The following is a 16,525-nucleotide window of genomic DNA, read 5'->3' as shown; positions in this document are numbered from 1 at the left end:
CAGAATAGTGTCCCCTTCCCACTCGCTGCAACTAGAGAAAGCCTGCAAGCACCAAAGACCCATGCAGCCAAAACAAAACAAATAAAGAAAAACTAAAAAAAAAAAAAAAAAAAAAAGACCATTCATGGGACTTCCCTAGTGGTACAGTGGTTAAGAATCTGCCTTCCAATGCAGGAGGGACACAGGTTCGATCTTCACTCAGGGAACTAACATCCCACACGCGTCAGGGCAACTAAGCCCCTGAAACTACTGAGCTTGTGAGCTTTAGAGCCCATGCTCCACAATAAAAGAAGCCCATTTGACCCAACAAAGACCCGGCACGGCCAAAAGAATGAATAAGTAAATAAATAGATGGATAAATAAAATTCAAAAGACCATTTTTGCACAGGAGAACAGATAGCAGTAGTTGCAAGTTGTCTGTTTCCTTACGACTGAGCTCGGACAATCCCACCTCAAACTTCCTGGTCAGGACCACAGACTTCCTCCTTTTTCCCCACAGATGAGTTCACTCTCGAATCACGGTTCCTTATAACAGCCCGAGAGTGGAAAGCAAAACTGCATGGCGTGTGGATGTTGATCAGAACAGAACTTGGCTCCTCCATCCACTCAGGTCAGTTCAATTCAGTTCAGCCACTCAGTCGTGTCCGACTCTTTGTGACCCCATGGACTGCAGCACGCCAGGCTTTCTTGTCCATCACCAACTTCTGGAGCTTACTCAAACTTATGTCCATCGAGTCAGTGATGCCATCCAACCATCTCATCCTCTGTCATCCCCTTCTCCTTCTGCCTTCAGTCTTTCCCAGCATCAAGGTCTTTTCAAATGAGTCAGTTCTTCCCAACAGGTGGCCAAAGTATTAGAGTTTCAGCTTCAGCATCAGTCCTTCCAATGAATATTCAGGACTGATTTACTTTAGGATGGACTGGTTGGATCTCCTTGTAGTCCAAGGGACTCTCAAGAGTCTTCTCCAACACCACAGTTCAAAAGCAGCAATTCTTCGGCCCTCAGCTTTCTTTATAGTCCAGCTCTCACATCCATACATGACTACTGGAAAAACCATAGCTCATTGAAAGTTTATTCTGTGGCGGACTCTGCCATGCCACTGGCTGCGAATCCTGCCTGGAACTCAGGTCCACATCAGCCTCACGTTCAAATCTCTGAACTTGGTGTTGGATGGGAGCCCAGGTCAGGCTTCTCCCGGCTGGAGGCCCTCCTAGAGCAGAAGGGCCTGGTCCCCCAGCTCTTGACCCTCTGTCTGTCCCCCTTGCCTCCTCTCACCAGTTTTGGGTCTCTCCTACAGAGGTGTAAGGAGGCATCGAAGGGCAGTTCCTCCTGGGCTGGCAGCTTCCCCTTCCTTAGGTTCCCCAGCAGTGTGCTCGTGTTCTGAGCAGCTTTTTAGGTTTCGTCTTTCCTGGGTACGTCGTTGCTAGATGGAGGCATCTTTTTTTTTTTTTTTCCTCTGGCCCCATCCTGAACCATGAAACCTGCACCCCCTGCAGTGGAAGCACAGAGTCTTAACCACTGGATCACCAGGGAAATCCTGAGATGGAAGCATCTTTTCTCTTAAATGTATTATTACTATTATTTGACGGCACTGAGTCTTCCCAGGTGACGCTAATGGTAAAGAATTCTCCTGTCAATGCAGGAGACATAAGAGCCTGGGGTTTGATCCCTGGGTTGGGAAGATTCCCCGGAGGCGGGTACAGCAACCCACTGCAGTGTAGTTTGCCTGAAGAATCCCATGGACAGAGGAGCCTGGTGGGGGTACAGTCCATAGGGTCACAAAGAGTTGGACATAACAGCATGCACACATCACCGGGTGTTAGTTGCAGCATGTGGGATCTAGTTCCCTGACCAGGTTTCAAACCCATGCCCCCTACCTTGGGAGAGCAGAGTCTTAGCTACCTAATCACCAAGGAAATCTGAGATGGAGGTATCTTTGGTGTGGGCTGTGGCTCTTTTCTCAGCCTTTGGGGTCCTCCTATCCTCTCATGTCTCCTATTAGGCTTCTGTAAGTGTGTGTGTGTGTGTGCCACTCAGTTGCATGTCCGACTCTTTGCAACCCCATGGACTGAAGCCTGCCAGGCTCCTCTGTCCATGGTATTCTCCAGGCAAGAATACTGGAGTGGGTATCCATTCCCTTCTCCAAGGGATCTTCCCGACCCAGGGATGCACCCCAGGTCTCCTGCATTACAGGCAGACTCCTTACCATCTGAGCCACCAGGGAAGCCTAGTGGGCTTCCATGCTGACCATCAATAAGCAGACACCTTCACTGCACATCAGAGCCTCTTGCCTCTCACCCTCTGGATCTCCTGGGGGTCAGTTCCCAGCCCAATTAGTTCATTTGAGTTTTCTGAAGCCTGATTAGCCTCAGCGTGGGCATTCTGCCTTCAGGGATATTTTTCAAAGGTTGTGAAGACACTTTCCTCTCTGGGCTCTGGGTTAACCAATGTCGTAAGAGGTTGTGATAAGGTTTGTTTGTTTTTTGGCCACGCTGCGTAGCATGTGGGATCTTAGTTCCATGACCAGGGATTGAATCTGGTCTCCAGCAGTATAAGTATGGAGTCCCAGACACAGGACTACCAAGGAAGTCCCCCTGTGATAGGCATTTTCATGTAAGAACGGCTCCCTGAATAAATGTCTTCACACATCTCTATTTTTTTTTTAATATTTTAATTGCAGAGAATTTCAAAATAGGCAACAGCGAAGAGGACATGTGGTGAAGCCACAAGTGCCTACTTTACACTCCTTATGGCCAGTCTTGCTCCATCCTTCCCCTTACTCCCTGTCATGGGTTCAACTACTTCTCTCCCCAGGAAGAGGGGGGAAAGTGCTGACCCCAGATTGTGATCTTATTTGAAACAGGGTTTTGCAGATGGTCAAGTTCAGTTGAGGTCATTAGGATGGGCCCTAACTCAACTTGACCAGTGCTCTTATAAAAAGGGGAAATCTGAACACACACAGATAATACCATTTGAAGATGAGGACAGAGATAAGGGTGATGAATCAAGCCAAGAAATGCCAAGGACGCCAACAAATCTCCAGAAGCTAGGGGAGAGGGATGGGACAGATCTTGCCTCATAGACTCAGAAGGAATCACCCCTGCCCACTTTTTTGGGGGGTAGGGAGGGATGCTCTGTAAGGGGTTTGGGGATCTTAGTTCCCTGACCAGGGATTGAACCCATGCCCCCCTGCAGTGGACTGAGTCATAACCACTGGCTCACAAGGGAATTCCCAATCCTGCCAACATCTTTTTCTTTTTAACATTTATTTTGTCGCACTAAATCTTTAATTGTGGCATGTGGGATCTAGTGCCCTGACCAGGGATCGAACCGAGGCCTCCTGCATTGGGACCATGGAGGCTTAGCCACTGGACCACCAGGGGAGTCCTCCAACCTTGCCAACATCCTGCTCTTGGACCTCTGGCTTCCAGAAATGTGAGCTAGTACAGTTCTATTGTTGAAGCCCTAGTTTTTGTGCATTCAGTCATGTCCGACTCTTTGTGACCCCACGGACTGTAGCCCACCAGGCTCCTCTGTCCATGAATTTCCCAGGCAAGAACACTAGAGTGGGTTGCCATTTCCTTCTCTGAGCAATTTCCCGACCCAGAGATCGAACCTGCGTCTCTTGCATCTCCTGCATTGGTAGGTGGATTCTTTACCACAGAGCCAGCTGGAAAGACCCTCCTAGTCTGTCGTGCTTTATGGTAGCCCAGGAAACACACACATTTTATGCCCTGATTATTAGAAAGAAAATTCTAGACCCTAGGTCATTTTTTTCCGGTGACTTTTTCCATCCTTGATCTGGCTAAGGGATTCCAGTGTGGGGTAACAGGTTCTGACTGCTTTCTTCACTGTTTCCTGATGGCCATGTTGTGGACAACTGAGCCCCATTAAACACAGCTATGGGGCTGGGTGCTGTCAGGACAACAGATGTGTCTTTCTTGGGGCCTCGATGTCCCTGCAGAGCTAGTGAGAGGCACAGGCAGAAGCTGGTAATGGTTTGGGTTTAGCCCAGCATTCCCCACCCAGCCTCTGTACCCCTTCCTACTACTGGCTCCAAATAGCTTTATCTTCTTAAAATATTTTAAAAATTATTTTTAAAAATTGAAACATAGTTGACTTACAATGCTGTGTTAGTTTCAGGTGTACAGCACAGTGACTCAGCCATACATGCACGCCGACCAGGGGCTGAACTTGCACGCCCTGTATTGGAACCTCAGAATCTTAACCACTGGACAGCCAGGGAAGCCTCAGATTTTTCTTTTTCCCTCAGTCAAATCTGAAACTTTAAGGATCATAATTTTTGTCCACTGAGGACGTTCAAAGAGTGTGTTGTGAGCTCTCAAGGGACTCTCGAGAGGCATTCCAGAGATGTTTTCGGTGTCGAGCTGCCCAGTCGATGGGTCTCTTTGGCTGCCTGGGTGGGCCTGCAGGCCAGATGCAGTTTCAGCCAACTTTAAAGAAACAGACCACATTATTCTGTAGTCTGTGTTGTGACTATTAAAGAGATAATAACTTGGGGGTGGGGCAGACTTAAGAATCAGTATGTCCGCTTGGTGTTTTTAAAAAGCATTTATTTGCACATTTACTGACCACATTGATCCTGACTCCGTGTTTAGGGAAAGTCCCTGTGATGGAAGCCCCAGTTTCCACATTATACCCATTTGGAGAATCAGGCCCACAGCTGGATGGAAGGATGGTAATAAACAGGACCACAAGCCCCATCAGGGATACGAGCACTCGGTCAGAGTGCCTGGGATTGGGAGGCAGCACCAGTGGGTTCTCAGAGATGGCTGCTTCTCTGCTGTGCACTCCCCAAGGCTGACTCACCCTGGCAAAGTTGATCCTGGGTCATTTCTACGAATGGGGTCTCGAGGCAGCTAGGCACCCAGGGACGCCCAGCACCAGGGGAAGCACCGAATGGAATTACTCACAAAACGGCCATCAGCTGCAGTGCTTCCCCTCTTTGATTACAAAATAAAATGTATCTGACGTGAAAGAGAGACGTGGGTCTCTGGCGAGCTGCCCTCTTCCCAGTATTGATGTCTGCTTGGTTGCTCTCTGGGTGTGGCCTCAGCCTCCCACTGGGACCAGGGGGCCTGGGATGGGGAGGCGTCTCCCAAGCCCACCCAGGGCTTAGCCTGGCTCAGAGCAGGAAGGAGGGTGGTCTGTGTGCCCTGGGGGGCACGGGGTTGGGGCTCAGGGGAAGTCTCGGTAGGGCAGGCGGAAGGGGTAGAGGGGCGTGTAACGTGAGTCATGCCAGAGCAGCTTCTCTTCCAGGAAGGCGACGGTGGGCAGGGTCAGGACCAGGGTCTGGTGTTTGAGCATGCTGTGCACGTTCAGGCCTGGGGGGGCGAGGGGAAAGGGGGGTACAGTTAGGGCCAGCCCCCCGTCCCCCAACAGAGATACCACAGTCTAGTGTAGGGTCCTGAGTCCGGCAGCCTGGGTTCAAACTCTGGCTCAGCCGCTCACCCCTGGGAAGACCCTGGGCAAGGGGTGGTCCTCAGCTCGTCAACCTCAACCAAAACATCCAGGGTACCCCGACTCTGCCCTGTGCCAGGGAAGGGTTCCCACCTCACCTTCCCGTTGGGGAGACAGATGATAAACAGAGCAGATGAATAAACACGATGTACTGAGGCGGGTCCATGCGGCTGCAGGGAGTGATGAGGGAGGGAGGGGAGGGGAGGGGAGTGGAGGGAGAGGAGGGCAGGGAGTGCAGGATCTGTGGGCCTCCAGATAAGCCAGGTTTTTACCCTGAGTGAAGTGGGAGCCCTGGAGGGTGGTGGGCAGAGAAGGGACGGGATCTTAGTGAGGTGCTCAGGCGCCCTCTGGCGGCCGTAAGTGGGACTGGGCGGGGAATGCGAGATCAGGACAGATTTTGGCAGTTAGCAGGTGCCTGGGACCGGGACAGAATCAACAGAGTGGGAGATGCTGGGGGCTGGCCCAGGGTGGTGAGAAGTTGTTGGATCCTGGACACGTTCATAGACAGAGCTGACAGGGTGGGCTAACAGACTGGAATGGAGGAAGGAGGTCTTATGTGCAGTGATGACTATGAGACCCCCATGTGCTGCTGTCCAGGAGGCAGCTGGGCCTGCAATCAGGAGGCCAAGAGAGGGCTCTGGGGACTAGTCAACCCCTCTATGGATCGGGGGTCCTGCTCAGGGCAGCTCTGATCCTGTGTGTCTGAGTGAGGAGCTGGGTGAGAGCAGCCAGGGGGCCCTTGGACTCACTCCACCCCGGCACTGAAACCCAAGCTTGGACTGACGCGACCTCAGAGCGTTTCTTTAAGAAAGACATCATTCTCCCAGGCTGGGCTGGGCCAGCTGGGGGTTGTGTTGGGGAGGGCGGTCACTGCCCAGGGCCACTCCATGATTGAGTCAAAGATACAGGATGTGAACTGGCCTGAGGCCCTTTGCTCACCGATAGCCGGGATCAGGTTGAAGGTCTTGAGCCCAGATGTGGCTGCTACGACGTTCTGGGGCATGTCCTCGTGTTCTCTGAAATAGAGGCCAGGAGGTGAGCCCTGCCAAGGACGGAGCCTGCCTGCACCCCCGCCCCTGCCCGGCGCGGCCCCCTCACAAGTCTACAAAAAGGACAGAGTCGCCCCAGCGGCGGTAGCGGGCCAGCTCCATCAGGTACTGGGGGTCTGTGGTGGGCAACTCCAGGGAATCCACGATGTGCAGGTCATCCTGGTAGGAGGAAAGGACGGGCTGAGTCTCCTACTGCCCCCCTGGGAGCCACTTGGGCCCCCCTGCAGCTACTCAGGCTCCCCTACCCCCACAGGCCAGATCCCAGCACACGAGGCTCCCGCAGGATCGGTGCTGTCACCTGGGCCAGCTTGACGGTCAGCGCCACCTTGAGGCCTTGCACCCGCACTTTCATGGGCAGCATGTAGTAGTAGCTCGTGGGGCCCCGGGGGCCGTGGGCAACACCTCCTGCAGGGGCAGAGGGATGTGTGAATGGGTGAAGGCCCCAGCTGGGCTTGGAGGTCAGAAATCTACCCCAGTGGTGGGCCCAGAGGTGGGTGGGGGAGGCTGCTGGCAGCCAGGCTGAAGTGCAGCAAAGAGGGTGGGGGTGTCAGGGCGGGGTGGGAGCGGAGGATGGATCAGGCACCACCTGGGACAGGTAATTTCGCCTCAGAGGGGCCTGGTGTCCTCAGCCATCAATCCCTGAGTGAGGATAATTCTACTTGGCTGCTCCCCCTGCTGGACCCTGGGAGGCAGCAGGGGACCTGATAGGATCCCTCCCTCGTTCATATTCAGACAGAGGCTTGATCGCAGAGGGAATCAGGGCTGTGTGGGGCAGCACAAGGGGATTCAGCGGGTAGGGGGGACCCAAAGAGGATCATGGAGGGCTTCCTGGAGGAGGCAGGGCCCAAACACAAGGGAAAGTGAAAGTTGCTCAGTTGTGTCCTACTCTGCGACTCCACAGTCCATGGAATTCTCCAGGCCAGGATACTGGAGTGGGTAGTCATTCCCTTCTCCAGGGGATCTTCCCAACCCAGGGAAGGTTGAGAGGAATTGGCCAGGCAAACGGAAGATGACTGAGTCAGCTCTACCTGGTCAGGAGGGCGTGGAAGGGATAGAGCGGAGAAGGGGTCTACAGCCACCAGGGGCTGGAAGGCCAAGATGAGGGGCTCAGACTTCACACAGGAGCTAGGAGGCTTGGGAAGATCCCTCTGGGTGCTGTGTGAAGTGTGGGCCAGGAGAGGTGAGCTAAGAGGTGGGGCAGAAAGGGGCTGTGGCCACGGCCTGATGAGAGGTTGAAGCCAGGGCTGCGGGGACTTGCGGGGAAGTGCACACACGTGGGCAGACCTGCTCACCTCCTCGCCAGATTGGGGAGCGGATGCTGCCGTGTCTGGCGCGCCCACTGCCTTTTTGCTGCCAGGGCTTCCGGCCACCTCCCCGCACCTCAGCCCTGGTCTTGGTCTTGGCGTAGCTCTGTGGGCACAGAGTGAGGAGAGAGTCAGGTTCACAGGCAGATGCTATCGCAGCCGAAAGGCACCAGGCCCACTGACGGGGCAGTGAGCTGGGAGGACCGGCCCGCTGCTGGGGAGCTGGAGAGGGGGCACAGAGACTGGGGCTCCATCAGGTCAAGCACAGAGTGCTTTGGGAGGGAGAGAGGGATAAAGAAGTCAAGAGCTTCCTCCTCCACTCCAGAACGTCAGCCTCAGAAGGGCAGGGGCGCTGCTGCCTGGCACACAGTAGGTGCTTCGTATTTTTTGAATGATTTCCATGTGGTTGTAATTAAAAGGAAGGTAAGGGCTTCCCTGGTGGGCCAGTGGATAAGAATCCATCTTGCAATGCAAGGCACACCAGTTCAATCCATGGTCCCGGAAGATCCCACATGCCTTGGGACAACTAAGCTTGTGTGCCACAACTGAAGCCCACCCCCCGATAGAGTCCATGCTCCGAAACAAGTGAAGCCACTGCAATGAGAAGCTGGTACACCACAACAAAGATTAGCCCCTGTTCGCCAAAACTAGTGAAAGCCGGCGTGCAACAATGAAGACCCAGCACAGCCAAAAATAAAATCAATAAATATATCTATTTTTAAAACAAAAAAAGAGAAGAAAACAACCTAACTTTTAAAAAAAGGAAGGTGGGGGAATTTCCTGGTAGTCCAGTGATTAGGACTCTGTGCAAGGGGCCCGGGTTCAATCCCTGGTTTGGAAACTAAGATCCCACAAGCCAAGTGGCCAAAAAAATAAGAATAAAATAAAATTTAAAAAATGAAAGGAAGGTGGGATATGGGGAAAGCTGTGGGGGTTAGAATTGGGGAGAGGTGTGGGATGGGGGATCCTGTGAGGCTTCCAATGCCAGGCTAATGACTTCATTCCCAGGGCCACGGGGAGCCAGGCAGGGCTCACAAGACTCGAGGTGGCCACATGAAAGGCAGGGGCCCTGACTGAGAACGGCATCTTCCATGCTCTTGGCACCAAATCCAAACACCCCACATTGCCCCTGCTGACCTCCAGGGCCACCCTGGGCTCCCTCTGATCCCACAGGCCTTTGCCTGTGAGGCTCCCACTCCCTCCATGCCAGCCCCACTGCCCCCTCTACCTACTTAGCTCCTGCCTATCACATCCCTGAGGTTAAATGCCCCTTTCTTCTGAGACAACTTCCCTAATGAAAAACTCCCACTCTCCCATTCTGACTAGACTGGGAGCTTCATGAGGGCAGGGACCTTGCCTGTCATGTCCCCTAGCAAAATGCCCAGTGCGCAGTGGGTGTTCAGAAAATGCCTAGTGTGAATTCCCTGGTGGTCCAGCGGCTAAGAGCCTAGGGGTGGGGGTGCGCTACGGTCCATGGCGTCGCAAAGAGCACGCAGGCACAGACTAGAGCTTCGTCAATAGAACTGTACTGTCTCACACTTCTGGAAGCCAGAGGTCCAAGATCAAGATGTTAGCAGGGTTAGAGGACTCCCCTCGAGGTCCAGTGACCAAGCCTCCATGTTTCCAGTGCAGGGGGCCTGGGTTCGATCCCTGGGCAGGGAACTGGATCCCACGTGCCACAGGAAAGACCCAGAGCAGCCCAACAAATAAATAAAGGTATGAGTATAATTAGCAATACATAAAAATAAATCTTAAAAAAATTCTCAGTGCTCACATTTAAGAAAAAAAAAAAATGGCCCATTGGGGAATGGTTCAGGAGAGAGAAAATGAGGCCTGAGCCAGCCATCCAGAGAAGACACAGCACGGCCTTCCTCAGCCTCTGCCTCAGCCTCACCCCACCTGCCCTGCCCAGGGCACTCACAATTCTCTTGAAGTTCTTCTGCCAGATGGCAACCTGGTGCAGGATATCCAGCCTGTGAAGGAAGGAGATATAAGAGGGTCGAGTGCACTTAAAACCCTCCCCGCTCCATGAGATGAGAACCTGGGCTCCTCCCATCCACTCCCAGGGCCCTGCGGTCCACTCCAGTCCCTCTCCAGGCCCATCTCGCACCACCTCCAGCCCTGCTCCATCTGTTCTGTCACTTCTTTACAGACTAGCTTGCCTCTCTGACCCTATGCCGTCCCGTACAGTGGATGGCCACATGTGCAGCTACTGAAGCCCTAAAAAGCGGCCAGGACTACACGACAGTATTTCATTTTTTAAAAAAAATATTTATTTATTTTGGGTTTCCCTAATGGTTCAGTGGTAAAGAATCTGCCGGCCAATGTATGTTCGATCCTTAAGACGGGAAGATCCCACATGCCTAGGAGCAACTAAGCTCGTGGGCCACAACTATTGAGCCTGTGCTTACAGCCCAGGGGCCACAAGTATGGAAGCCTGGGTGCCCTAGAGCCCAGGCTCTGCAACGGGAGAAGCCACTGCAATGAGAAGCCTATGCACCGCAACTACAGAGCAGCCCCTGCTCGCCACAACTAGAGAAAAGTCCGTGCAGCATTGAAGACCCAGAGCAGCCAAAAATAAACAAATAAACATTTTTAAATGTATTTATTTAATTGACTGCATCAGGTCTTAGTTGTGGCATGTGCGATCTTTAGTTTTGGCATGTGAACTCTGAGTCGTGGCATAAAGGATCTAGTTCCCTGCCCAGGGATCCAACCCGGGCCCCCTGCACTGAGAGCGCAGAGTCTTAGCTACTGGACCACCAGGGAAGTCCCAACATTTTAGACTTATCAGGCCAAATGAAATATATGACTGAAATCAATCTTACTTGTCTCTTGCCATTTGAGAGAAAAGGTGGCTACTGGAAGAACTGAAATTACACATGGGGCTCGCATTGGACAGGGGTGCCAGGCTGGTGTGCCAAGGGTTGGCAAACTATGGTTTGGTTCAGTTCAGTTCAGTTGCTCAGTCATGTCCAACTCTTTGCAACCCTGTGGACTGCAGCACACCAGGCCTCCCTGTCCATCACCAACTCCCGGAGCCTACTCAAACTCTTGTCCATTGCATCGGTGATGCCATCCAACCATCTCATCCTCATCAAGGTCTTTTCAAATGAGTCAGTTCTTCCCAACAGGTGGCCAAAGTATTGGAGTTTCAGCGTCAGTCCTTCCAATGAATATTCAGGACTGATTTCCTTTAGGCTAGACTGGTTGGATCTCCTTGCAGTCCAAGGGACTCTCAAGAGTCTTCTCCAACACCACAATTCCAAAGCAGCAATTCTTCAGCGCTCAGCTTTCTAAATCCAACTCTCACATCCATACTTGACTACTGGCTTTGACTAGACTTTAACTAGCTTTGACTAGATGGACCTTTATTGGTAAAGTAACGTCTCTACTTTTTAATATGCTGTCTAGATTGGTCATAGCTTTTCTTCCAAGGAGCAAGCGTCTTTTAATTTCATGGCTGCAGTCACCATCTGCAGTGATTCTGGAGCCCCCCAAAATAAAGTCACTCACTGTTTCCCTTGTTTCCCCATCTATTTGCCATGAAGTGATGGGACTGGATGCCATGATCTTAGTTTTCTGAATGTTGAGTTTTAAGCCAACTTTTTCACTCTCCTCTTTCACTTTCATCAGGAGGCTCTTTCGTTCTTCTTTGCTTTCTGCTATATGGTGTCATCAGAGAAGGCAATGGCACCCCACTCCAGTACTCTTGCCTGGAGAATCTCATGGACGGAGGAGCCTTGTAGGCTGCAGTCCATGGGGTCGCTGAGGGTCGGACATGACTAAGTGACTTCACTTTCACTTTTCACTTTCATGCATTGGAGAAGGAAATGGCAACCCACTCCAGTGTTCTTGCCTGGAGAATCCCAGGGACGGGGGAGCCTGGTGGTTGCCGTCTATGGGGTCACACAGAGTCGGACATGACTGAAGTGACTTAGCAGCAGCAGCAGCATATGGTGTCATCTGCATATCTGTGGTTATTGATATTTCTCCCGGCAATCTTGATTCCAGCTTGTGCTTCATCCAGCCCAGCATTTCAAATGAAGTATTTTATGGTTAGAAAGGCCAAGTCTGGCCTGCTGCCTGTTTTTGTAAATATGCTTGACTAGAACACAGCCACGTTCATCCACTTACTCATTGTGCACAGCTGCTTTTGTACTGCATCAGCAAAGATGAGTAGTTGCCATGGAGACATTACAGCCTTCAAAGCCTATAATATTTACTCCCTGGCTCTTTACAGAAGCTTGCCGTCCCAGCTCTAGACTGGGAGCAACATCAGCAACCTCAGTGCTCATTCATTGCTATATCCCTGACACCCAGAATGGAATCTGGCACCTGGTAAGCACTTCCTAAGTATTTACAGAATAAATAAAATGCTTCCTCTCTCTCTCTTTTTTTTTTTTTTAACCTTGCAGCATGTGGGATCTTATTTCCCCAACCATTGATGGAACCCATGTCCCCTGCAGTGGTAGCTCAGAGTCTTAACCACCAGGGAAGTCCCAAAATACATTGTTTTTAATTTTTTTTTTCCCTTTGGTCACCTCTTAGCAGATTGGGATTCTGTAAAAACAGGGGACAAACCATACAAAAATTATAGTAATAAATTAACAGCAGTTACTATCTGCCAGACACAGTAGACATAAGAGACATCAAACTCCTTTGCAAGCAGAAACTTAGTCCTGGGAGTTGGCCCATATACTGTTGAGTATATAGTTTACAAGCTATGTGACCATAGGCAGATTTCTTAACTTGCTTGTGCTGTTTCTTTAGCTACAAAATAAGAATAAAAAATAATAAAAAGGAATTCCCTGGCAGCCCAGTGGTTAGGACTTTGCACTTTCACTATGGAGGGCCTGGGTTCACTCCCTGGTCAGTGGACTAAGAGCCCACAAGCCACATGGCCAAAAAAAAAAAAAAAAAAAATGAAGTTAAAATAAAATAAAAATAAAATGCAAATAGGCTGAGCCAGACACACAGTACGGACTTAACCACTGTTAGTACCCATTTTTGCAAAAACCAATAACAGCAACAATAATCAACATTTCTACAGACCGTATTACGGGCCAGAATTATCTCATTTAATCTCTTGAGGTTTGACAGAATGGTGACATCGAAACACAGGGGGAAGGTAGGATTCCAACCCAGTCACTAGGGATACAGAGCCCTGTGCCCTTAACCCTCAGAGAACGCTACCTCTCAACCCTCACCTTCCCACAACTCTGAAGCAAGAAAAACCATCATTCCCTTTTGACAGCTGGAGAAAATGAGGCTTGAACCCAGGTCATCCTGATTCCTAAACCCCCGATCCTCATCCCTCTGCCACCCAGTTCACCATTTCAGCTCCCACTGACCTGGGCGCCGTAGAGAAAACGTCTGGGTGCAGTTCGGTCAGACCCACGCGCTCCTGCTCATAGCCCCGCAGAGATTCAACCCAGGCCTGCACCGGACGCCGGTGCAGGGGTACCGGGAGCTCGCACCTGCGCAGTACGGGTGCCTGGGGACCTGGAATGATTGGGAAGTCAGGAGTAAGGGTCAGAGTTCCCAGTCGCCACCCTTCCTGGGGTGACCAAGCAACCTCACCTGCGTTCGCCAAGGGTTCTGGTTTCTCCGCCGACTGCACTGCCTCTTCTGTCAGCGCGCTCAGGCCCTGTAAACGGTGGGAGGGAATGAGAGAGAAGCCCCCGGGCCCTCCAACTTTTATCCTCCGACCCCGACCTCCGTCCTCGGCCTCACCCGGCAGCCCCTGGGCCGAAGCCAGGCCCGGGCCCCGGCCCGGACTAGCTGCTGCATCTTCGCGTAGCTCTCCACGTTTAGAGAGGTCAAGGCTTCCTCTGGAGTCTAGCGACGCCTCGAGATGACGTCACGCCCGCGACACCGCCTGCTCTGATTGTTTTCGGCTTAGGAAAGCGGAGCATGCAAGATCGAGGACCGCGGGGCTCGCCTCAGCGTGCCCCCACCTCCGCCCCAAGACTAACGCCCCAAACCCCAATTTTCTCTGCAGGTCTAAGAACCCTCTGCAACCCCGGGAGTGCGAGCCCACAGTGAGAAACACCGCCCCTTCGTCGGTCCCGCCCCCAAAGGGCCTGAGGGAATCCAGCCAATGAAACCTCCCTACTCAAAGGACACGCTCCTCATTCAGCCAATGAGCTGTTAAGTATGAAAAAAAAAGTTCTGGGGCGGGCACTAAAGGGAATATGGCCAATAGTTGTTACGCTTTTATGTCGGCCACGCCCTCTAGGTCCCGCCCCATTGGGGCCCCGAAGTCTCTAAGTTGCGGTTTCTACAGGAACGTGGATTTTTGTTTGTTTAAATGCAGGGCTTTATCTCCCGCAGAAAGCTCTCAGGATAGGACCTGGAGGATAGATCCCCAGGGTATGTCCCCGTTCAATGCCTCAGGTTAGGGATGTGTCTCCCTCATCTCCTTGGCCAAGATGTCGCGTCTCATACAGCCCGAGTTCTCAGAGAGCACAGTGGGAAGTCCACAGATTCTAGCTTGCTCTCTCGTCCCCTCTCACAATAGAAATCCAAATGCTCATTTAAAAAAATAATTTTATTCATCTATTTGTTTATTTAGGCTAGTTCTTCCTTGGTGCGCGAGGTTTTCTCTAGTTGTGGGGCACGGGCTTCTAAATACAGTGGCTTTTTTTGCCGAGCACGGAGCTCTAGGAGAGTGGGCTTCAGTAGTTGGGGTGCGTGGACTCAGTATTTGAGGCCTCTGAGGTCTAGAGCACAGGCTCAATAGTTTTGGCTCACAGGCTTAGTTGTTCCAGGGCATGTGGGATCCTTCGTGACCAGGTATCGAACTCGTGTTTCCTGCATCGCCAGGCCGATTCTTTACCACTACTGAGCCACCAGAGAAACCCCAAATGTTCCTTTTCTAGGTTCTTTGCCATGTTCCCCATCGGGCCTCCAGGCGGCGCCACGACCACATAACAGCCTTTCTTGCCAGGCTCAGTTCAGTTCAGTCGCTCAGTCATGTTCGACTCTTTGCGACCCCATGAATTGCAGCACGCCAGGCCTCCCTGTCCATCAGCAACTCCCAGAGTTCACTCAAACTCACGTCCATCGAGTCGGTGATGCCATCCAGCCATCTCATCCTCTGTCGTCCCCTTCTGGTCCTGCGCCCAATCCCTCCCAGCATCAGAGTGTTTTCCAATGAGTCAACTCTTCGCATGAGGTGGCCAAAGTACTGGAGTTGCAGCTTTAGCATCATTCCTTCCAAAGAAATCCCAGGGCCGATCTCCTTCAGAATGGACTGGTTGGATCTCCTTGCAGTCCAAGGGACTCTCAAGAGTCTTCTCCAACACCACAGTTCGAAAGCATCAGTTCTTCAGCGCTCAGCTTTCTTCACAGTCCAACTCTCACATGACATACATGACTACTGGAAAAACCATAGCCTTGACTAGACGGACCTTGCCAGGCTAGACCTGAGCATTTGGCTGCCAGCGTGATTTGGACCGAGTTCAGTGGCTAAGAACGTGTTTTCAGAGACAAATTCAGTGTACTCATCTGGAAGATGGGGAGGTTGTAAGATCTGATGAAATGATTGAGGCAAAGCATGTCATGCGTGAAACATGCAGAGCATTATTATATTATTATTATTAATTGAAGGTAAGTTTTGTCATCAAATCAAGACAAGAACCAAGGCAGGGAAAGGGGTGGGCACTGGAGGACCTGAATGCTGTGCTAAAGATGTAAGACATTGTTTCTTTTCTTTTTTAAATTTTCATCTGATATATGACATATGGATATTTTTGTGAAGTATTAATGAAAATTTACAATGTTATATTTCATTGTGTACTCTACTCTTGTAAGAACTGTGAATGTGTGTTTTAAACTTCACACACTTTGCAATTTCAAAAGGTCTTTTAAATCCTTTATTTTGTACAGTCTTGTTTATTCACTTTATGTTTGCATAATTCACACACCTAGTAAAGAAAATTTCAAAAACTGCACAAAGAAAACTAGAGTGAATGAAAAAATCTGTCTCCTCCAACCTCTGTTCCCTGCTGGGCCCGCCCCACACCCCTTTCCCTTCCCAGAATCCACCGCCACAACCAGCTGTGTCTCTTCTCTGAGAACCAGTTTATTATTTTACAGGCAGCTTCTCCAAGTCTGTCCCGGGCAAGAGAATTTAGATTTTATGTGGTGAAGGATGGGACGGCACTTAGTTACTTAATGATTTAGTGGGCACCTACTGTGTACTGCTGGGGTAAATCCAACAGACACCCTTGAAAATACTCACAGCTCAGTGCAGAAGGCTGAGAGATCAGAATGGGGGAGGGAAGTCTATAGAGTCTCTGAGAGCCCAGGGGAAGAACACCTAACCCATGGGGGCAGGAGTCTCACAGGCGACTTCTCTGAAGCTGTAACCTGAGAGCTAAGGCTTAAAGTTCCATTAGGAGTTTGTCCAAAGGAGAAAATGTGATCCAGGCTGAGGAAATAGCAGTTGCAAAGGGCAGAAGTCGGGGCAGGAGGGGGGGAGGGGGGAGGGTTGAGGGGGTGGCTGGACTTTCCTAATGGCCACAGGCTTTGTTTATTGACTCATTCATTTCTGTTGACCACCCCCCTCAGGGCCTTTGCATTGTTGTTCCTTCAGCCTGGATCATACTTTTCTTTCTCTTTAAAGGCTTTTTTTTTTTTTTTTTTTGATGTGGACCAAGTCAACGGTTATGAATTTGAGCAAA

At 51.1% G+C, this 16,525-nt stretch overlaps 1 protein-coding gene across 2 annotated transcripts; it reads right to left on the bottom strand.

Annotated features, from left to right (window-relative positions):
• Positions 1–4,558: 4,558 nt before the first annotated feature.
• Positions 4,559–13,671, bottom strand: MRPL4 (mitochondrial ribosomal protein L4). Of its 2 annotated transcripts, XR_235158.3 has the most exons (10): positions 13,572–13,671; positions 13,419–13,485; positions 13,190–13,340; positions 9,757–9,808; positions 7,824–7,941; positions 6,830–6,936; positions 6,581–6,690; positions 6,422–6,498; positions 5,581–5,773; positions 5,165–5,346 (listed from the first exon to the last, which is right to left on the bottom strand). XR_235158.3 is itself a non-coding variant. In NM_001037450.2 (9 exons), the coding sequence occupies exons 1-9, from the start codon at positions 13,626–13,628 to the stop codon at positions 5,201–5,203; spliced, it is 885 nt and encodes a 294-aa protein (NP_001032527.1). In that variant the 5' UTR covers positions 13,629–13,671; the 3' UTR covers positions 4,559–5,200. The 2 variants fall into 2 exon arrangements, 1 of the variants encoding a protein (NP_001032527.1); NM_001037450.2 differs by lacking the exon at positions 5,581–5,773 and having other exon boundaries at positions 4,559–5,346.
• Between the last annotated feature and the right edge of the window lie 2,854 nt (positions 13,672–16,525).

This window comes from Bos taurus, chromosome 7 (genome assembly GCF_002263795.3).
Source record: "Bos taurus isolate L1 Dominette 01449 registration number 42190680 breed Hereford chromosome 7, ARS-UCD2.0, whole genome shotgun sequence".
Classification (NCBI taxonomy): Eukaryota; Metazoa; Chordata; class Mammalia; order Artiodactyla; family Bovidae; genus Bos; species Bos taurus.
This window is presented reverse-complemented; position numbering and strand designations above follow the sequence as displayed.

Bases quoted from the DNA above. Each gene is read 5' to 3' on its own strand.
- MRPL4 (NM_001037450.2), bottom strand. From the start codon at position 13,628: ATGCAGCAGCTAGTCCGGGCCGGGGCCCGGGCCTGGCTTCGGCCCAGG. The intron at 13,486-13,571 runs GTGAGGCCGAGG...CACCGTTTACAG, and splicing joins TTCGGCCCAGGGGCTGCCGG to GGCCTGAGCGCGCTGACAGA. The intron at 13,341-13,418 runs GTGAGGTTGCTT...CAATCATTCCAG, and splicing joins AGAACCCTTGGCGAACGCAG to GTCCCCAGGCACCCGTACTG.